Source organism: Oryctolagus cuniculus, chromosome 2 (genome assembly GCF_964237555.1).
Source record: "Oryctolagus cuniculus chromosome 2, mOryCun1.1, whole genome shotgun sequence".
Taxonomy (NCBI): Eukaryota; Metazoa; Chordata; class Mammalia; order Lagomorpha; family Leporidae; genus Oryctolagus; species Oryctolagus cuniculus.
In genome coordinates, this window is record NC_091433.1 from 160032121 (window position 1) to 160054355 (window position 22235).

Sequence of the window (22235 nt, forward strand, 5' to 3'; positions counted from 1 at the left end):
GCTAATGCGCCTGGAAAAGCAGCCACAGAAGGCCCAAGTGCTCACGGCCCTATACCCACACAGGAGAGAGACCTAGAAGAAGCTACTGGCCCCTGGCTTCAGCCTCGCTCAGCCCCAGCCACTGAGGCCATTTGGGGAATCAACCAGCAGACTGAAGACCTCTCTGTCTCACTCACACACTCTCTCTCTCTCTCTCTCTCTCTCTCTCCCCGTAACTGTGCCTTTCAAAATTAAATTAAAGAAAAAAGAATTCAGGGACCGGTGCTGTGGCATAGCAGGTAAAGCTACCACCTACAAATCCAACACGGGCAACAGTTCGGAGTCCCAATGCTCCACTTCCAATGCAGCTCTCTGCTATAGCCTGGGAAAGCAGTAGAAGATGGCCCAAGACCTTGGGCCCCTGCACCCACATGGGAGACCTGGAAGAAGCTCCAGGCTTTGGATTGGACCAGCCAGCTCCAGTGGCTGCAGCCACCTGGGGAGTGAACCAGCAGATCAAAGACATTTTTCTCCCTCTCTCTGCCTCTACCTCTGTAACTATGCCTTTCAAATAATAAATAAATCTTTAAAAAAAGAATTAATCAAGCCTATAAACCGACTTCTATTTCGAATATTCTATTAGAGAATCCAGATTGCTTTTAAAATACAAAATATATACATTGGCTTTTAGTGAAATTACTTTGCAAGGGAAAACCAGTAAACATTCAAGCAAGCTTTTTCTTTGTAACATTTAAGAACATAACATGGTCCTATCCGTTAAAGATGCACAGCAAGCTCACAGAACATCATTTTCTCTCAAAAAAGGCAGCCAGTCCACCCCCTACAGCCCAGACTGCTCTCCCCAGGACCATTCCCCAGGAGCCTGTTTTCTGGAGCAACAGGGTAAGGCGCTACCTGTGACGCTGGCAGCTGTTATAGCCATTATAGGGGTGAACCAGCAGATGAAGATATTCTCTCTCTTCCTCTCTATCATTCTGCCGTTCAAATAAAGAAATAAAGCTAAAAAAATATGCCCCAGTAAAAGGAAGTAGGGCTCTGTGGAGAACAGGTCTGAAGAATGTGCCCACCATGTCGATGGAAAGAGGCTGAGGTATCTGAGTTCCAGCCTGAGGAACTGGGGCACAGGGATGGCAAAGATGTCAACAGTCAGCCTCCTTAGTCTGGGTCACGGTGTCTGGGAGCAAGAGGAAGCTGGAGTCGCACAAGGCTGACAAAATGGTTAACAGGTCACTTGGGACACCCACATCCCACACTGACCTCGCCTAGTCCTAATTGTGGCAGGTATTTTAGGGATTACACAGGCATGTGGAAGATCTCTCTCTCTGTCTCTGTCTCTCTTGGCCTCTTCCTTTCAAATGAAGTGAAAATAAGATTTAATTAGGGGCTGGTGCTGTGGCGCAGCGGGTTAACACCCTGGCCTGAAGTGCCGGCATCCCATGTGGGTGCTGATTCGTGACCTCGCTGCTCCACTTCCAATCCAGCTCTCTGCTATGGCCTGGGGAAGCAGTAGAAAGATGGCCCAAGCGCGTGGGAGACCTGGAGGAGGCTGCTGTGAGAGACCTGGATAGAGTATCTGGGTCCTGGCTTCAGCATGTCCTAGCTCTGGCAGCTGTAGCCTTTCAGGGAGTGAAATAGTGGGTGGAAGATCTCTGTCTCACCCTCTCTAACTCTTTCAAATAAATCTTTAAAAAAAAAATAGCCTAAATTTTGTTTACTTTTTTTACTATGAAGAACATTAGTAACAAATTTTGGAAAAACATGGAATAAACTCTACAGGATACATATTAATTAGAATATTTATTTCCTGATTTTGTTTACTAAAATTAGTTAAGAAAATGCCTGTCTTTAGAAGACACACACTTTGGATTAAAGGATGTATGACTTCAACTTACTCTCAAGTGGTTCAAAAATAGTAGGGTAGGGGCCCGGCACTGTGGCGCAGCAGGTTAAAGCCCTGGCCTGAAGTGCTGGCATCCATATAGGCACCAGTTCTAGTCCCAGTTGCTCTTCTTCAGATCCAGCTCTCTGCTATGGCCTGGGAAAGCAGTGGAAGATGACCCAACTCCTTGGGCCCTTGCACCCATGTGGGAGACCCAGAAGAAGCTCCTAGCTCCTGGCTCCGGATCGGTGCAGCTGTGGCCATTGCGGCCATCTGGGGAGTGAACCAGTGGATGGAAGACCTCTCTATCTCTACTTCTCTCTGTGACTGTCTTTCAAATAAATAAAAACAAATCTTTCAAAAAAAAAATAAGATATACAATAGATGGAATAAAAGCAAATACAGTAAAATGCTGACATTAAGGGAATCTAGGTAAAGGACATATGGGAAGTCTTGGTATTATTAATATTTTTTCTAAAAATCGAAATGTTTCAAAATAAAACATTAGAAAGAAAAGGAGACAGGCAACAAAAAAAATACATACCTCTTCACAGAACTAGACAACACTGCCTATGATGCAATCCTGCCCCCACTACTGCACTCCTAACTCCTCCACAAGAAAGTCAAGGCCTGGATCTGAATACACCTACTGAACCTGCAGCTAACTACATCCGTCGCCAAAGAAACATGATAAAGGATGCTGCAGAGAAGCAAAAAGCAAAGTCTAGGCTGAAGGAAAACCACCTGATGCCTACAACACGGTATTTGAGGCAGAGACAGACACTATGTTCTCTACAACAGAGGCCAGTGATGTGGTACAGAGGGTTAAGCCACAGCTTGTGATGTTGGCATCCCATATGCAGCATCCCACACTGAAGCGCTGGTTCCAAGTCCAGCTGCTCCACTTCTGATTCAGCCTTCTGCTAATGTACTTAGGAAGGGACCAGAAAATGGCTCAAGTACTTGGGCACCTACCACCTCCATGGGAGACCCAGATAGAGTTCCTGGATCCTGCCTTCTGCCTGGACTAGTACTGACCATGTGACCATTTGGGAGTGAACTATCGGATGAAAATATTATCTCAATCTCAATATTTCCCTCCCTCCCTCCCTCTCCCTCCTCTCCCCTCCCCCTCCCTCCCTTTCTCTCTCATTCTGCCTTGCAAATAAATAAACAAATCTTCAAAAAAGGAAAATATTTAGAGCCGGCACTGTGATGTAGCATATTAAGCCTCTACCTGCAGGGCAGGCATCCCATATGGGTACCAGTTTTAGTTTCCCAGCTGCTACACTTCTGATCCAGCGCCCTGCTAATGTACCTGGGAAAGCAGCAGAAGATGGCCCAAATGCCTGGGCCCCTGTAGGCACTCAGAAGACCTGGATGAAGCTCCTGGCTTTGGAAAGATCCAGCCCTGCTTGTTGTGACCATATGGGCAGTGAAACAGCAGATTAAAGATCTCTCTCTCTCTCTCTTTCCCTCCCCCTCTCTCTCTGTAACTCTGCCTTTCAAACAAATAAATATATCTTTTAAAAAATAAAAAGAAAATATGTAAGAATATCCATATAAAAACTTGTAGCATTATTTATAATAGGCAAAAAATGGGAAAAAATGCAAACATCCATTAACTGATAAATGGCAAATGTTCATCAACTGATGAATGGTTAAATAAGCTATGGTAAAACCATACAATGACTATTATTCAGCCATAAAAAGGAATGAGGTAATGATTTATACTACAAATGGATGAACCTTAAAAACACGCTAAGTGAAAAAAAGACCACCTACTGCATGATTACGTTCATACGAAGTGTACGGGGGAAAATTATAGACAGAAAGAGCATGAATGTTCACCAGGAGATTCAGGGAAAGAGACAGGGAGGGAGAGAGAAAAACAGGCTTCTTTTGAGATTGATGAAAATGTTCTGATTGGATAGCAGCAGTGAGAGCCCCCACAGCTCTGTAAATGTACACAAAGTTACTAAATTGTGCAGAATTTTTTGGTTGGTTTTTGTTTTTTTAAGAAGCAAAAAAAGAGAGCTCTCAACTGCTGGCTCATTCCTCAAGCGTCCACAAGGGCTAAGGGACTGAAGCTGGGTCCCAAGAAATCAACCAGGCTTCTGCCATTGGCGGCAAATCCAAATCACCTAAGCCATCAGAGTTGCATTCCAAAGTCTACACTGGCAAAGAGCATCCCGTATGAGCACCGATTCAGGTCCCGGCTGCTCCACTTCCAGTAAAGCTGCCTGCTAATGCACATGGGAAAGCAGCAGAAGATGGTCCAAGTACATGTGTCCCTGCCATCCATGTGGGAGACCAGGATGGAGTCCCAGGCTCCTGGCTTAAGTCTGGTCCAGCCCTGACCTTGTGGTCATTTGGGGAACAAACCAACAGTGGATGATCTCTCTCTCTTTCTCTGTCTCTCCCCTCAATCCCTCCCTGTAACTGTGCCTTTCAAATAAATAAATCCTATTAAAAAAAAAAATGACACAGCTTGGGAAACACAGTGGGTTAAGCCACTGCCTGCAATGCTGGCATCCCATACAAACACTGGTTCTTGTGCCAGCTACTCTACTCCACTTCCAGTACAGCTCCCAGATAATGGACCTGAAAAAGTAGCAAAAGATGGCCCAAGTATACCGATACCCCCTATCAGAGTGCCTGGCTCTAGAGCTGGCTCAGCTTCCATTTTGGATTCTAGCTTCCTGCTAATGAGAACGCTGAGAAGTGGCAGATGATGGCCCAAGAAGTTGGGTCCATCCCCTCCATATGGGAGACCTAGATGGAGTTCCTGGCCCCTCTTTTTGACCTGGCCCAGCTCCAGATGTTGTGGGCATTTGGGGAGTGAACCACAAGATGGAAGATCTCTGTTTCTTTTTCTCTCTCACTTCTTTCCTGTCTCCCTTCTTCTCTCTGCCTTCGAAATAAATAAAAATAAACAAACTTAAAAAATACTCTGACCAAAAAGAAGACAGTTGAATAGTTGTCAAGGATCTCCCCAAAATTAAAGAATACATGGAGACACCAGGTTTACTAGGGTATCAAACCTAACATCACCAATGTTAGTACAAGTACAGGCTATTTGCTCCTAACAGGAACTGAAGAAAACACATCACTTCTACAGCATCCGACCAAAACACATGCACCACCTAAATCTAATCACAGGGAAATGCTTGATAAAACAGAGACATATGCTACAAAATAATTGGCCTGTTTTCTTCAAAATGTCAAGGTCAAAAACACAAAGAAAGGCTTAGCAACTGCTCTACAGAAGAGACTTGACAATGAAATGCAATGTAGAAGCCTAAATTTGATCCTAGTCTAAGTAAATACTTATATATCCATAAAGAACACTGCTAGGGCTGTCATTATGGTGCAGCCAATTAAGCCAAAGCCTGTGACACTGGCATCTCATACCAGAGTACCAGTTTGAGTCTTTTTTTTTTTTTTCTTTTGACAGGCAGGCAGGCAGGCAGAGTTAGACAGTGAGAGAGACAGAGAGAAAGGTCTTCCTTCCATTGGTTCACCCCCAAATGGTGCTATGCCGATCCAAAGCCAGGAGCCAGGTGCTTCCTCCTGGTCTCCCATGCGGGTGCAGGGCCCAAGCACTTGGGCCATCCTTCACTGCCTTTCTGGGCCACAGCAGAGTGATGGACTGGAAGAGGAGCAACCGGGACAGAATCCGATGCCCCAACCAGGACTAGAACCCGGGGTGCCGGCACCGCAGGCAGAGGATTAGCCTAGTAAGCCACAGCGCCAGCCCCAGTTTGAGTCTCGAGTGCCTGCCTGCTCACTTCAAATCTGGCTCTCTGCTAATGTGCCTGGAAAAACAGCAGAGGATGGTTCAAGTGCTAGGGCCCCTGAATCCAAACAGGAGACTCAGATGGAATTCCAGGTTCCTGGCTTTGGCCTAGCCCAACCTAGCCTATTGTGGCCATCTGGGGAATGAACCAGCAGATGGAAGCTCTCTGGCTTTCCCCCCTTCTCTCACTGTGTCACTTTGCCTTTCAAATCAATAAATAAATGTTTAAAAAACAGTAATATGGGGCTGGTGCTGTGGCGTAGTGGGCTAAGCTTCCGCCTGTAGTGCCTGCATCCCATAAGGGTATCGGTTCATGTCCTGGCTGCTCCTCTTCCGGTCCAGCTCTCTGCTAATGGCCTGGGAAAGCAGTGGAGGATGACCCACGTGCTTGGGCCCGGCACTCACCTGGGAGACCAGGAGGAAGTTCTTGGCTCCTGGCTGAAGATCAGCCCAGCTCTGGCTGTTGCGGCCTTCTAGGAAGTGAACCAGTAGATGGTGGACCTTTCTCTCTGTCTCTCCCTCTCTCTATCTGTAGCTCTACTTCTCAAATAAATAAATCTTTTTAAAAATAGTAATAATAATAAAGTAAAATATCCAGGTCTGAACCTGACAATTGCTAGGAACCAAGAACCCCATCCAGGTCTCCTATCGGGGATGGCAGAGACTCAAGTACTTGAGCCATCATTATAATGCCTTCTCAGGTGCATTAGCAGGAAGCTGGATCAGAAACAGAGTAGCCAAGACTCAAATCAGGCACTCTGATACGTGACAAGAGTGTCTGAAATATGGCTTAACCTACTGCACCCTAACACTAGTCTCAATACATTGAATTTATAGATATTGGCTAAAATAGCTGATTAGTATATTATCCGAAAAAGCAGTATTTTGGTCTCATGAGTGGCAAATATGAAATCCCTGAATTCTCCAGCATATAATTTGAAATATTATAAGTCACATCACAATGAATATTTAGCATACAAAATATAAAGAAACCAAAAACACAATGAACTGTAACAGAAAATATAGTAGGAATTTGTGTATTTATTTTTAAAGATTTACTTACTTGAAAAGCAGAGTTACATAGAGAGAAGGAGAAACAAAAATCTTCCACCTGCTGGTTCACTTCCCAAATGACCCCAACAGCCAGAGCTGTGCCAGGCTAAAGCTCCCACATTGGTGCAGGCGTCCAAGCACTTGGGCCATCTTCTGCTGCTTTCCCAGATGCATTAGCAGGGAACTGGATATGAAAGGCAGCAGCCAGGACTCAAAATCCCCATACGGGATGCTAGTATTACAGGCAGTGGCTTAATCCACTGTGCCACAATACATCCCAACAGTAGGAATTTATGAGACAAGTAATGTGCCTGGTTCAACTGGCAACCCAGTTGAGGAAATGACTTTCAATAGGAACTTTTGCAAACAAACGCTTTTGTTAGCCCATTTCCAAAATACTTGGAAAACTTCAGGATCCTCAAGACATTGATAGCATTACTACAGATCATAGTATCAAACTGAGAAACACATTTAGGAGAGGCATTTAGCCTAGTAAAGAAACCCATGTCCTTGGGGAAGGCATTGTGGCATGGCAGCAATGCATATGGGCACTCCTTCAAGTCCCTGCTACTCCACTTCTGATCCAGTTCCCCGCTAATGAGCCTGGAAAAGTGAGGAAGATGGCCCAAGCACCCACATGGGAGACCTGACAGAAGCTCCTAGCTCCTGGCTTCAGCCTGACTGAGACGATTTGGGGTGTGAATCAGCAAGTAAAAAACTTAACTCTCCCTCTCTGTCTCTCTGTAACACTGCCTTTCAAATAAACAGCTCCTGTTTCCAGCTTCCTGCTAATGCAGATCCTGGGTAACACAGTAACAGTTCCAGCAGTTGGGTTCCTGCCACTCCTGCTCATGCAGGAAACCTGTACCAAGTTTCTGGCTCAAAACTTCCATATGAACAAGCCCTAGCCACTCCAGGCATCTAGGGAGTGAACTAAGGGATAGGAGCTCTCTATCCCTCTGACTCTCCAATAAATAAGTAAAAATATTTACACAAACACCACCCAAAAAAAATTACACTCATCTAAATCACAAGGAAAATCAATCAATCATAAACTTCCCAAAATCAAAAAGCATTTTCCCAGGGCAGGCATCTGGCACAACAGTTAAGTCACCAACTGGGACATCACACCCACTTGGGAGTGCCTGAGTTGGAGTCATGGGTCCACTATCCATTTCAGCTTCCTGCTAATGGGAATCCTGGGAGGCAGCAGGTGACAGTTCAAGTACTTGGGTCCCTGCCACCCTCATGGGAGACTAGGACTGAGTTCCAAGGTCCTGCTTCAGCCTAATCCAGCCCTGGCAACTGCAGGGATTTGAGGAGTAAACCAATAAATGAAAGACCTCTGTCTCTCTCTGCCTTTCAAATAAATAAAAAAAAATGCTGTTGGTAATTTTTAAAAAAATGCATTTTCTCACATTAAAAACACAGACTCAAGCATTCTTTTAATCCAAGAAAAAAACAACTTACTAGCATGCTTATCCGCAAGCATTATAAGCGTGTTGGAAATATCTCGTCGTCTATAAAAGCACACTACTTTTGCTTCCACATTGCCACTTGCAGTCTAAGAAATAAGAAAAATAAAAGGAGAGAGTCAAAGAGTTTATTAAACAAAACTACTAGATATATAGCACACCGTGCCAACCACTGCATGTTAACCAGGAAGCTAAAGAATTCAAATAAGGATGAGCAACATTTGTTTAGGCTCAAAATGTAACTAGAATGTCAAACATAAAATAACTTGCTGGTATCAATTAAATTACAGTGACTAGACCACTTTAAAAGTCAGACACAGTGAACTCAGAATAGCTTTAAGAAACTAATCCTAATAATTTTTAAAAGCACACGTTACTTAAGACATTTAAACTTACCTTCGCCACGCCCATTCCTAGAAAGCAGGGCCAAGAAATGAACCCTGGCTTCAAACCCCTGCCCACTGTCCTGGCAGGCTCAACCCCCAACAGGCTCAATCCTCACTCTTTACTCTCCCCATTCCATGTCCCTAAAATAGAGTTTCTAATTAAAACAAAACAAACAAAAAAGCTAAATGTAAAATTGCCCAGCCCACCCCTAAAATCTCATGTTTAACTGCTGGTGAACCAGGGTCCTGGAAAGGCATCTCCAGCCCACGGGAGCCTACCCTTAGTCCTTCACAGTCAACATTCTCAGAAGGTCTTACTTTATCTTCAAATGTGAAAGTACTAAAACACCTTGAGTTATGAACACTGCAGCTCTTATTTCTTGTTGACTATGGTCTAGAACACAATCAATATTCATTTAGGTTGTAATTTACTGCGGCTGGGGCTCACGCTCTATGAATTCTGAGAGCTTTCAACATGGTCATTCATTACAAAGTTCCCTGTAAAAACACACAGATTACCATGAAATACTACCATGCTTTCCATTTTCCAACAAATTTAAGAACAAGTTTTCAGAATCTCTCTGGGCTTACAAGTATATTCAAATATAAAGAAATGAGTGTATGTGCTGTAGCAAATTTGTCAATTTTATGAAGTTGAACAGCAGTATTTTAGACTGAGAAATAGTTCTATAGATATATTGCCCCTTAAAATTGAAATCATATTAAATTTGTAACCAAAATACTTCTATATTTCACAATATTATGATCAAATACATCCTCCCAAGGTAATGATCCAGCAATCTGCTAAATGAACAAGCCAATAGTTCCATGTAAATAAAATATATCAATGACTTCCACTGTATGCTTTTTATTATTTTCATCTTCATCAGACAAAATAATTTAAAAATCCAAGGCAAGAGTTTCACAGCATTTTATGGAGGAACTAGTGATTTCCTCCAACAAAGATGCTCTACATAACTAATTTCTTATTTTTTTAAAATGCTATTTATAGGGGCCAACACTGTGGCATAGCAGGTAAAGCTACTACCTGCAGCACCAACACCCAGTGGGTTCTGGTTTGAGTCCTGGCTGCTCCAGCTCCCTGCTAATGCATCGCGACAGCCCTGGAAGATGGCCCAAGTGTCTGGGCCCCAACACCCATGAAAGAGACCTGGAACAAGCTCCTGGCTCCTGGCCTTGTATCCACCCAGCTCCAGACATTGTGGCCATTTTGAGAGGAAACCAACAGATGGAAGATCTCTCTGTCTTTCTCTGTAACTCTGACTTTCAAATAAATAAATATTTTTTTAAAAAAATGTTTATGTATTTTCATATACTTGAAAGACAAAGCAACAGAGAGAGACAGGGAGAGAGAGAAAGAGACAAGATCGACAATTTCCATCCACTGGTATATTTCCCAAATGCTCAAAACAGCAAGAGGTGGGCCAGGCTGAAGCCAGGAGCCTGGAATTCCATCTGGGCCTCCCACTAAATGGCAACAGTTCAAAAAACTCTCTTCTCTTCTCTACACACACTTACATAGTGGGTAGTTTACAATTCTACATCTTACTTTCAAAAAACATACACAAGCACTACGCCTATTAAAAAAATAGGATAATATACCCTCTTCTCATACGTTCTCTCTTATCAATGAGAACGTATCAAATTTCTAATGAGTTTATGTATTTATTTATTTATTTGAAAGGTATAGCACCATAGATCTTCTATCTGCTGGTTTACTTCACAATGGCTGGAACAGCCAGGTCCAGGCCAGGCCAAAGCCAACTGACAGGAACTCCATCCTGGTCTCCCATGTAGGTGGCAGGGATGGAAGTATTTGGCCATCCTCTGCTGCACTGCCTTCCCAGGCACATTAGCAAGAAACTGGATTGGACGCAGAGCAGCCAGAATTTGGACTGGCACACCAATATAGGACGGTGGCATTAAGCTGAATTGCCAATCCCTCACATAGTTTTAAGTTCATTGTTTAGATTCTCCAATTAAGTTTATTTTCCGTATCTGGCCAATTTCACTTCTGATCTTCCCAAAGCCTTTATCCAAAATATTCCCATGGACTCTCTTCCCATAGTTTCCTCTTTTTTCACCCTGGAGGGCTCTACTTCAAGAAATGATCTCTGTCATTTTATTTTTTAAAGATTTATTTATTTATTTGAAAGGCAGACTAACAAAGAGGAAGAGACAGAGACAGATCTTCTACCTACTGGTTCATTCCCCAAATGGCTACAACAGCCAAGGCTGGTGCTGTTGGAAGCCAGGAGCCAGGAACTGCATCCACGCCTCCCACATGAGTGCCAGGGACCCAAGCACTTGGCCACGTTCCTTCCTATGAGCATCAGCGGGGAGCTAGATCAGAAGTGAAGCAGCCAGCCGACGCCACAGCTCGCTAGGCTAATCCTCCGCCTGCGGCGCCGGCACCCCAGGTTCTAGTCCCGGTTGGGGTGCCGGGTTCTGTCCTGGTGGCTCCTCTTCCAGTCCAGCTCTCTGCTGTGACCCGGGAAGCAGTGGAGGATGGCCCAAGTGCTTGGGACCCTGCACCCACATGGGAGACCAGGAGAAGCACCTGGCTCCTGGCTTCAGATCGGCGCAATGCGCCAGCTGCAGCGGACCAGCCGTAGTGGCCATTTGTGGGGTGAACCAACGGAAAGGGAAAATGTTTCTCTCTGTCTCTCTCTCTCTAACTCTGCCTGTCAAAAAAAATAAAAATAAAAAAAATAAATGGGAAAGGCCAGCGCCGCAGCTCAATAGGCTAATCCTCCACCTAGCAGCGCCGGCACACCGGGTTCTAGTCCCGGTCGGGGCGCCGGATTCTGTCCCGGTTGCCCCTCTTCCAGGCCAGCTCTCTGCTGTGGCCCGGGAACGCAGTGGAGGATGACCCAAGTACTTGGGCCCTGCACCCACATGGGAGACCAGGAGAAGCACCTGGCTCCTGCCCTCGGATCAGCGCGGTGCGCCGGCCGCAGTGCACTGGCCGTGGCGGCCATTGGAGGGTGAACCAACGGCAAAAGGAAGACCTTTCTCTCTGTCTCTCTCTCTCACTACCCACTCTGCCTGTCAAAAAAAAAAAAAAAAGGGAAAAAAAAAGTGAAGCAGCCAAGGCTAGATATGGTGCTCATATAGGATGCCAGGCAATGACTTAACTCACTGAGCCACAACACTGGCCCCACCTCTGTTTCCTTCTTATAATCTAACATGATTTATTACTATTTTCTTTATGCCCATTAACTTATCTTTCTAGGTATCTCCCTCATGAGAATGTAGACCCTGTAGGGGCAGATTCCAAACCCATCATGCTCACTATTGTATCTCTGAGTCTAGCAAAAGCCTGGTATAATATATGCTCAATAAATACTCGTTTAATGAATTACCTAAAATGTCTTTTCACATTACTTCAGAAATAAAGGCCCTATGTAAATATGTAGTACTTAACAAGTCATCTCAATTATCTACCAATACTCTAGCCATTCAAACTGCCATTCTCTGAAATTAGGGAAATCTTAACTCTCACCCACAAAGGACTACTATTATTATATGAATGACTCTTGACTGAAAAACAGGCAGAGACCAGAAGAAGGGAAGAAGATGGGAGGGACGCTTATAAAATGAATGGTGGGGCTGGCACCGTGGTGCAGCAGGTTAAAGCCATAGCCTAAAGCAATGGCATCCCATATGGGTGCCAGTTCAAGTCCCAGATGCTCCACTTTCGATCCAGCTCCCTGCTGATGTGCCTCAGAAAGCTGGAAATTGGCCCAAGTCCTTGGGCCCCTGCACCCACATAGGAGACCTGGAGGAAGCTCCAAGCTCCTGGCATTGGATGGTGCAGCTCCAGCCACTGTGGCCATTTGGGGAGTGAACCAGTAGATGGAAGATGTCTCTCTCTCTCTGTCTCTACCTCTTTCTGTAACTCTTTCAAATAAATAAAATAAATATTTAAAAAAGTAAAATAAAATAAAATGAATGGTAGGGCAGCATTCTTGGCCCTAGCCATTGTGGCAGTTCAGGGAGTAAACCAGTAGGTGGAAGATCTCTCTGTAACTCTGTCTCTCTGTAACTCTGCCTTTCAAAAAAATAAAATAAATCTTTTTTAAAAATAAGATAAAATGGGGCCGGCGCCGCGGCTCACTAGGCTAATCCTCCACCTAGCGGCGCCGGCACACCGGGTTCTAGTCCCGGTCGGGGCGCCGGATTCTGTCCCGGTTGCCCCTCTTCCAGGCCCGCTCTCTGCTGTGGCCAGGGAGTGCAATGGAGGATGGCCCAGGTGCTTGGGCCCTGCACCCCATGGGAGACCAGGAAAAGCACCTGGCTCCTGGCTCCTGCCATCGGATCAGCGCGGTGTGCCAGCCGCTGCGCGCTGGCCGCGGCGGCCATTGGAGGGTGAACCAACGGCAAAGGAAGACCTTTCTCTCTGTCTCTCTCTCTCACTGTCCACTCTGCCTGTTAAAAATAAATAAATAAATAAATAAAAAAAAAAAAATAAGATAAAATGGCCTTCTCTCTTCCTCTTTCCCTCTGAGGAGCGGCGGCGGCGGCGGGGTTGTGCAGCCATGTCCAAGATCAAGGCCCGGGACCTTCGCGGCAAGAAGGAGGAGGAGCTGCTGAAACAGCTGGACGACCTGAAGGTGGAGCTGTCCCAGCTGCGTGTGGCCAAGGTGACCGGCGGCGCGGCGTCCAAGCTCTCCAAGATTCGAGTTGTCCGCAAATCCATCGCCCGCGTTCTCACCATCATTAACCAGACCCAGAAAGAAAACCTCAGGAAATTCTACAAGGGCAAGAAGTACAAGCCCCTGGACCTGCGGCCCAAGAAGACCTGCGCCATGCGCCGCCGGCTCAACAAGCACGAGGAGAGCCTGAAGACCAAGAAGCAGCAGCGGAGGGAGCGGCTGTACCCTCTGCGCAAGTACGCGGTCAAGGCCTGAGCCCGTGCTGCTAATAAACACAGAATGGCTGCCAAAAAAAAAAAAAAAAAAGATAAAATGGCCAGCGCCGCGGCTCACTAGGCTAATCCTTCGCTTTACGGCACTGGCACACCGGGTTCTAGTCCCGGTCAGGGCACCAGATTCTGTCCCGGTTGCCCCTCTTCCAGGCCAGCTCTCTGCTGTGGCCAGGGAATGCAGTGGAGGATGGCTCAAGTACTTGGGCCCTGCACCCCATGGGAGACCAGGATAAGTACCTGGCTCCTGCCATCGGATCAGCGCAGTGCGCAGGCCGCAGCACGCCGGCCACAGCGGCCATTGGTGGGTGAACCAAAGGCAAAGGAAGACCTTTCTCTCTGTCTCTCTCTCACTGTCCACTCTGCCTGTCAAAAAATAAATAAATAAATAAATATAAGATAAAATATAAAGTGAAAGGTAATACAGTGGTAAAGAATGAAACGAACCAGAATCAAGCTGGGCATATGATCCAGGCATTTAACCACTGTACATCTCAAGACAACAATCCATGATTTACATACCTTAAAGGTAAGGTTAATGTGAGACTCAAAAAAAACTAACAAGTGTGAATCTCCGTATCATACGTTTCCAGAGCACCGTGCTCTAAAATTTCTAAACTTAGCATGGCTTATTTTTTTAAAAAAAAAAACCTTATTTATGTGAAAGGTGGAGTTACAGAGAAGGAGAGACAGAGAGAGAGAGATATCTTCCATCATCTGTTCACTCCCTACGTGGGCACAACAGTCAGGGCTGAGCCAGGCCAAAGCCAGGAGCTAGGAGCTTCATCTAGGTCTCCAACATGAGTGCAAGGGTCCAAGCTCCTGGAACATCTTCAGCTGCCTTCCCAAGCGCATTAGCAGTGAGCTGGATGAGAACTGGAGCAGTCAGGATTCCAACTGCCAGCCATGTGGGATACCAGTGTTACAGGCAGCAGTTAAACCTGCTATACCCCAACACCAGCTCCAGTCCCAAAGGCTCATATTTTACTTTTACATGTGATCAGAATATGTCTGAACTATCTCTACTAAAACTGTTTGATTACCACTGCATTTGCAATATCTGAAAGTACCAGGCAGGGGGCTGACAACATGGCACAGTGGATTAAGCTGCTCAGTTTGAGTCCCGACTGCACTACTTCTTATCCAGCTCCTGCTAATGCACCTGGGAAAGCAGCAGAAGATGGCTCAAGTACTTGGTTCCCTGCCACTGATGTGGGAGACCTGGATGGAGCTCCCGGCTCCTGGCTTCAGCTTGGCCTAGTCTCAGCAGTTGCAGCCATTTGGGGAGTGAGGCAGTAGGTGGAAGAGCTCTCTCCACCTATTCCTTTATTCCCCTATAACTGCCATTCAAATAAATAAATCTTTTTTAAAAAATAAAAAATGGGACTGGCATTGTGGCATAATAAGTAAAGCTACTTCCTGCAATGCTGGCACCCCATACAGGGGCCGGTTGGAGTCCCACCTGCTCCACTTTAGATCCAGCTCCCTGCTAATGAGCCTGGGAAAGCAGCAGAAGATGGCCCAAATCCCTGGGCCCCTGCAACCTCATGGGAGACCAGGAAGAAGCTCTTGGCTCCTAGCTCCAGACCAGCCCAACTCTGGCCATCGTGGGCATTTGGTAAACGAACCAGTGGATAGAAGATCCCATATGGGATGCTGGCACTGCAGGCGGTGGCCTTACCCACTATGCCACAGTGCCTGCCCTCTCTTTCAAAATAAATAAATAAATATTTTTAAAAGAAAAGAAACACAATAATCAAGTATAATTGAAGGTCATGATACAGAAAAAATGGCAAGGCTGGGGGGGTGATAATTTGCAGATAAAGGGTCCTAAAGGTGGGTACAGGAAGCAGCAGTCAAGAGCCTATAAGCTACTGTGCTTGGAGCCAAGTAACAAAGGCATAGCATACCCAGCTGCTTTCAGCAAGAACATAAGTAAGCGAAGGGCAGGCAGTGACAGAAGAACATAAGGACTTAGAGGTCAACATTTCTATTTGAATCCTAATTAACATTTTTTAAAAGATTTATTTATTGGCCGGCACCGAGGCTCACTAGGCTAATCCTCCGCCTGCGGCACCGGCACCCCGGGTTCTAGTCCTGGCCGGGGCGCCGGATTCTGTCCCAGTTGCCCCTCTTTCAGGCCAGCTCTCTGCTGTGGCCCGGGAATGCAGTGGAGGATGGCCCGGGTCCTTGGGCCCTGCACCCTCATGGGAGACCTGGAAGAAGCCCCTGGCTCCTGATTTCGGATTGGTGCAGCTCCAGCTGTTGCAGCCATTTGGGGAGTGAACCAGCAGGTGGAAGACCTCTTTCTCTCTGCCTCTGCCTCTCTGTAGCTCTGCTTTTCAAATAAATAAATAAATCTAAAAAGATTACTAATGCCTCCCAGCATATGCATCAGCAGAAATCTGAAATAGGAGGAGCCCAAACCAGGTATTCGACCCAGGCATTCCAATACAGAACGAGGGCATCTTAACTGCTAGGTCAAACACCCACCCATAGCCTCAATTCGGATACCTTAGGTCAGTATTTTAAAACGGCAGATCTAGAGGCTATCATTATGGTGCAGTGGATTAAGTGCCAGCAACACCAGCATCTCATAGCAGAATACTGGTTTGAGTCCAAGCTGCTCTACTTCTGATAGCTCCCTGCTAATGAGCCTGGGAAAGTGGCAACCTTCCACCTGTGTGGGAGACACAGATGGAGTTCCTGGCTCCTGGCTTTGACCTAGGACAGCCCTGGCTGCTGCAGCCATTTGGGGAGTGAACCAGCAGATGGAAGATATCTCGCTGTCACTCTCATTTTGCCTTTCAAATAAATAAATCTTTTAGAAAAAAAAAAGCAGATTACAATTGCACTCCAACAGCTGGCACCCATGGCTGATCCACATCTGAGTGCATGCTCTTCATTTGATGATAGTCTCAAATATGACAGAATTTTTTTTTTAAATAATACAAGGACTTGGAGTGTTCCAAAAGCATACCAGGATCTCCAGGCTCTGTAAGCGAGTAATGACAAGGGCCACAGCTGGCTTCTTAGGACTCAGGTCTATACCAGTCTTCAGATGGCATCTGAGGGGAAAGGTACTAGCTAGGAAGCCCCAAAGATTTTAACACTACAAATTACACTTCAGTGGTCTGGGGGGAAACCACAGCAGCATCAGAAAATCTATGCCCCATGACTGCTTTCCTATCCCTCCATTGTAAAAACTCCCCCACTGCAAAGCAATCACTATGCTTCTGTTGGCTTCCACACCTCAGTCAGGGACACACCTTCATGGAGCAGTTTTATTTCACTTGGGCCAAAGGTACAAAGCTACTTTATATTATTACATCAAAGCTATCTTCTTATGAGTTGGCCTGGTCAAGAATTTTACAAAGTCCCTTCAGCATTGTATGTTCTAGCTTCCTCCTTTTAAAGCTGAAAGAGGAAAATATTAATTCACTAAAAGGAGAAATACATATGATGACCGCAAATATAAAAAGCGATCAGGTTACCCTCTGCCCTGCCCTTTGAGAGGCTCCAAGCAATGAAAGAAATATGTAGGCTTTTAAATATTCAATAATAATATTTAATATTGGAGAGAAAATAGGTGATTATAAAAAGCAAAAGAATATTCAGAATCCTGCAGAACTCTCTAATCTGCAGTCTCTCACTTTCAGAGTCTTCACCTCTTCTGTCCTTAACCCAACTACGCTTCAGTGGAAAACAAATAGTTTTTAATATTAGAACCAAGAACACTCAGTGCATACCTTGTTGAGTTCTTCTATCCTTCTGATTAGATAGGGATTGCTGGAGGAATTCTCAAAGTAGACATAATCTGTAATTAAAGAAGTTACAGCACTTAATCTTTTCAAAGAAAATTCACATTTGTCAACCCATGACTTTATTAGGCAATTCACATTCAAAATTAAGCACGCAATTCATCCACTGGTTAAAGCAAACTTAATAATGCAACTTTAATCTATTCTCTCTTGTGCCCTCTATTCGCAGGCCTTGATTCTCCTGGCATGTTCATTTCAATTAGCACTTTATCAAGGTCTCCTAGACTTTTGTCCCACACATGTCATTTCTCTAATAAACAAAGACTTCTCATCACTGGGCAGTCAGGGTTCATGAAACACATGTTCCCTGTACTCTTTAACTGCTTCCACATCTTTTCCCTCCAATCCAATCTGCCCTGGAGTATGCTTCTCACATAAAACTGTTGACCTAAGACAAATTCAGAGCATGGAGAAAGGCTTAACAGCCCAACCTACATTTCAATCACCAACTCAAAAAAAAATTTTTTTAAGTGAGCAGAGCAGGTAAGAGGAAGCACACTGACAAACTTTTCCAAAGCTCCACCTGGGAAGACAGTGATGAGGGGTGGGGGTCTCTTTCTGAGAGGCAGAGCCCTCTGGGGGTGACACAGCAATCTAGCCTAGCCCTTCCCCGTATTTAATTCAGGTCCATTTAGGTTTTTGGTATAAAGAAAACTGCTGCAGGCTTTCCACAAAAAAGGAGAAAAATTTTCAAGTGTGGCTTTTCCTCTCATCTAATAGGCTCACTGGAAACTTCCCACTGTGTGTCCGTCTGAGAGGCTGGACTGCGTTGTTATTGTCTATCTTAGCGGCTCTCTCTTCTGCAAAGTGGCCTCATTTAGCCAAGCCATTCCCACCACCATCCATCAGGAGCTCGGCTAACGAGCAGAGAAGAGCTCGTCTCACACACAAACACGCCACTTATCTGAATTATTATTTTACCAGGAAAGAGGGAGGAGGGCGTCGTGAGTAGGGAGAAAGTTTGTTTGACCTTATTTCTCTCTTCCGCAGAAGGCTGGGAAGGAGGCAGACAGGAGAGCAAACGTCCGGGCAGAGCTCAACTCCCCACCTCTGGCTGCGGTTCCTGGCCCCTGCTAGACCCCAATCTTGGGGGGCCGGACAAGAAACGCAAGGGGAGGCTTTGAAGGCGAGGTGCAGGAACCGGCCCCGCCAACAGGCCTGTCCAGCGGGGACCCTGGCTGGGCCCCCTCGCCCCCACCCCCACCCCACTCTCCGACTGAAGGGCAGGGGAAGGAGAGGAGGAGGAAGATGTCCCCCCATCCTCCCCGGCCCCCAATACCCAGAAGCCACGCGAGGAAAAGGCCACCCAGTCAGGGGGCTCGACGGGCCCTGCCCCCATGTGGGTTCCATGGAGGGGGGCGCCTGGTAATTCATGCCCCCAGTAGAGGCCTGTTCCTAAAAACCTGGACAGGGTATGGGGGTGCTGCTGGTCCCCGGCCCCTTGCGGGCCACCGTGGGGGGAGGAGGAGGGGTGGGGGTGGGGAGCCCGGCCCCTCTGAGGGCCCCGGTGCCCCCCTCCCTGCGCCCTCAGCCCGGGCGCCCAGGACTCTCGGCGGTTAGCTTGCGCTCGCCGCGACCCCCCAACTCCCGCAGCCCGCCCCCAAGACGGGCCGGGTCGGGCCGAGCCTTCCTACCTCCGACCCGGTACATGTTGGCCGCCATGTCCGCCCGCCCGCCCGCGGAGCCCAAGCCGAGCCCCGCCCGCCGCCGCCGCCGCCGCCTCAGCCTCGACCGCCGCCGCCGCCGCCGCCTCCTCGCCGCCTCGCCACGGGGGGGAGGGGAAGGGAGAGGACGGGGGAGGGGGAAGTGAAGGGGAGGGGACGCCGAGGGCTGGGGGCTGGCGTCCGCCCCCAGCGCAGGGCGAGCGAAACCGAGTGGGCCGCGCTGGGGGAGGCCCCGGGAGGCCCCAGCGCTGCGGGTTGCGGGCACCGGGGGACAGGGAGGGAGGCTGAGGGGCCTTGCGAGTGGAGGACCCCAGGGCCCCAGTCCTGGCCGACGCAGAAGCCTGCACTGGCAACTGCGGGCTGGGGGCCCTTGGAGATTGGGGTGGGAACAGAGGCTGAGCCTCCCTGGAGCGCTTCCTGCCCCACCCTGAGTAACCCGTCACCTGCCCACCGCTAGACAGGTTCTCCTTCCCTGCTCTGTCCCCGGGGAGCCCCAGCATGTGCGACCCTAAGCAAGGCAGCACCAGTGCAAGCTTCGCTGCAAAGTCTTGGATACAAATAAGTGCAGGCAGCAGGGCACCTTCCTCTGGGAAGGTTGTTACAGACCCCAGGCGTTCCCAGTCAGAGACCCAGCTGGGCCAGGACTGGAAAAACTGGCTGCCGTCCAAGTGCGCCCTAACTGCGATGGCGGGGACGTCATCATTCACCCCAGAACTAGGCTGAACAGAACCCACTCCCGGACACCCTGAGACCCTGTCTGTAACTAGGCCCCATTGCAAAAAAAAAAAAAAAGACTTAGCGGCGCCCTTCGTCCAAGGGCCCTACAGTTCCCCACACCACCTCCCAGGAGGAGAGACTGTCAGACTGTCAGGTTGTTGATGATGGACAGTTAACTAGTTCTGTGCCTGAACCTTTTAAATGGTCATTTTCTCATGCTAATTCTCTGGACAACTTGTTTTCAAATCCTTGGCACCCTCGGAACAAAAAGATAAAGTTGAGTCTTAGCTGGCCATCCCCCAAGTGAACACAAATACTTTTTTTTAGGCAAGCCAATCTACTACTCCCAGACTTTGTTGCAGAATAAACACAACAATGATCCCTGATGGTTGCGGGTTGTTGGGAGTGTCTGGTGATGTACAGCTGTGTGGCTGTTGACTGTGACTTTGAGGCCTATGCTGGAAGAGGAGGTGTTCCCAGAAAAGTCTGTGTTTGCCTTATCTTGTGCCGTGGCCCCTAATCAAAAGATGTTGAAGTGAAAAAATAATTATCTGGACAGCTGAAGCAAAGTGAGAATAATACAACAATGAACAACTTTGCCTGCCTTACATTGGTTGACTCCGTGACCTGTTTCCTCTTTTATGAAATGGGGACACTAACTCCACCTCACAGGTGGTAAGGATCCGTTGTGATGCTATCTGAAAATGCTTTGTAAACCGGAGCAGAAAGCACCAAGCAAATAGCAGGTGTCTTCCGCTTTCTTTTTAACCCCAGAAAGCCTCAGATTCCCAGGGGTTTTATGCCATGTGTCAACTGTGAGCCCTGTCAGCTCTTGTGACCCAGCAAAGAAAGCAAAAGTATTCTGCTATGCACATGGCGTGGCTGTTGTTTATCATAATCCTTTTACTGGAGATACCACCAAAAATATATTGTGACATATCCGACATCACTCTCTCCGTTTCTGAGCTGACACAAATAAGTGGAATAATTCACCTGGAGTCATACAGTGAACTGGCAGCGTGATCGAGATTGTAATTCAGCCGCTTCTGCCGACCTAGGAAGCTCTGGACCATAAAGCCTTTCTCCCAGGGAAAAAGTCACCTGGAAACCATAAATTGCAAAGACACAGACCACAAGCTTTAGGGTGTCTTCACGTTATGTTTTTAATAAATGAGTGATTTTTCCGCCTTCATGCCCATGTCTGTGTTTTTGCTGGTTCCTTGTCTGCCAGTCTCACTTCCCTAGCTCGGTGCTCCTTGCCAGGTGTTTGTGATGACTGTAACAACAACAACAAACCGGTGAAAGGTGCCAAGAAAACTCCCTACATCCACACCCACCTCCTCCCCTTAGGAACAATTTATCCAGAAGCCCCCCATGAAAGGCCTCAGAGATCTGTGGGGTGAGGTTGGGGGGCAGGGGGACTGGGGAAATGGCGGCTGGACCTGGAACTCTTTCCTTCCTCCAGATTCTGTTGTTCTTAGTGTCTCCCACTCCTCCAGCTCCTACACAGTGTCCTCTACATTCTAGGTTCTCAATATCTGAAAGAAAAAATGCCAGGGGGCCGGCGCTGGGGCGCAGCGGGTTAACGCCCTAGCCTGAAGTGCCAGCATCCCATATGGGCGCCAGTTCAAAACCCAGCTGCTCTACTTCCAATCCAGCTCTCTGCTATGGTCTGGGAAAGCAGTAGAATTTTGGCCCCTGCACCAGTGTGGGAGACCCAGAAGAAGCTCCGGGTCTTTAAAAAGAAGGAAGGGGAGGAGGAGAAGAGGGGAAGAAGAGGGAGAGGGGAAAGGGGAGGGGGGAGGTAGGGAGGGGAAGGAGAGGGGGGAGGGGGGAGGGGGAGGGGGGGAGGGGAGGGGGAGGGGAGGGGGACTAGTGCTGTGGTATAGCAGGTAAAGCGGCCAACTTCAGTGCCAACATCCCATAGGGGTGCGAGTTCAAGTCCTGGCTGCTCCACTTCCGATCCAGCTCTCTGCTATGGCCTGCTAAGTCCTTGGGTCCCTGTACCCACATGGGAGATGGGGAAGAAGTCCCTGGCTCAGCTCCGGCCATTGCAGCCATCTGGGGAGTGAAAGTGAACCAGCAGATGGAAGACCTCTCTCCCTCTGCCTCTGCCTCTCAAGTAAATAAATAAATCTTAAAAAAAGAAGAAGAGGAGGAGGAGGAAGAGGAAGTGGAAGAGGAGGAGGAAGAGGAAGAAGAAGTTGTTTATAGAAGGGATTATCTGAAACCCCAGGACATTCCCTGTGTTGGACTCCAGAATCTCACCAGTTAGCTGAAAAGAAATGGATGCTGTGTAAAAGCTATAGATAAGGGCCTGGCATTGTGGCACAGCGGGTTAAGCTGCCAACACCACCAGCATCCAATATCGGCAGAGTCCTAGTTGCTTCGCTTCAGATCCAGTTCCCTGCTAATGTACCTAGGAAGGCAGCAGAGAATGGCCCAAGTACTTGGACCCTTGCACCCACATAGGAGACGTGAATGGAGTTCTGG

General features: G+C 47.4%; 2 protein-coding genes across 12 annotated transcripts in view; one reads left to right on the plus strand and one right to left on the minus strand.

The window, feature by feature from the left end:
• Positions 1-22235, minus strand: part of MTA3 (metastasis associated 1 family member 3) — a 218359-nt gene that overhangs the window by 142173 nt on the left and 53951 nt on the right. For 8 of the 11 annotated variants that reach the window (XR_011386670.1, XR_011386669.1, XM_070069203.1 and 5 more), the window contains exons 1-3: positions 18996-20922; positions 17290-17357; positions 8202-8295 (exon numbers count right to left, since the gene is read on the minus strand). Coding sequence is in view for 9 of the 11 variants with exons in the window: in XM_070069203.1 (XP_069925304.1) it covers positions 8202-8295; positions 17290-17357; positions 18996-19023 (190 nt within the window). In the remaining 2 variants the exon portion in view is untranslated. Of the gene's footprint in view, positions 1-8201; positions 8296-17289; positions 17358-18282; positions 18302-18331; positions 18493-18995; positions 20923-22235 lie in introns of those variants that run through there. The other 3 variants (XM_051839185.2, XM_070069205.1, XM_070069204.1) reach the window with 3 other exon arrangements.
• LOC100352318 (large ribosomal subunit protein uL29-like) lies at positions 11823-13584 on the plus strand. Its single transcript, XM_051839271.2, has one exon. It carries the CDS (start codon positions 13155-13157, stop codon positions 13524-13526), a length of 372 nt encoding a protein of 123 aa, XP_051695231.2. The 5' UTR covers positions 11823-13154; the 3' UTR covers positions 13527-13584.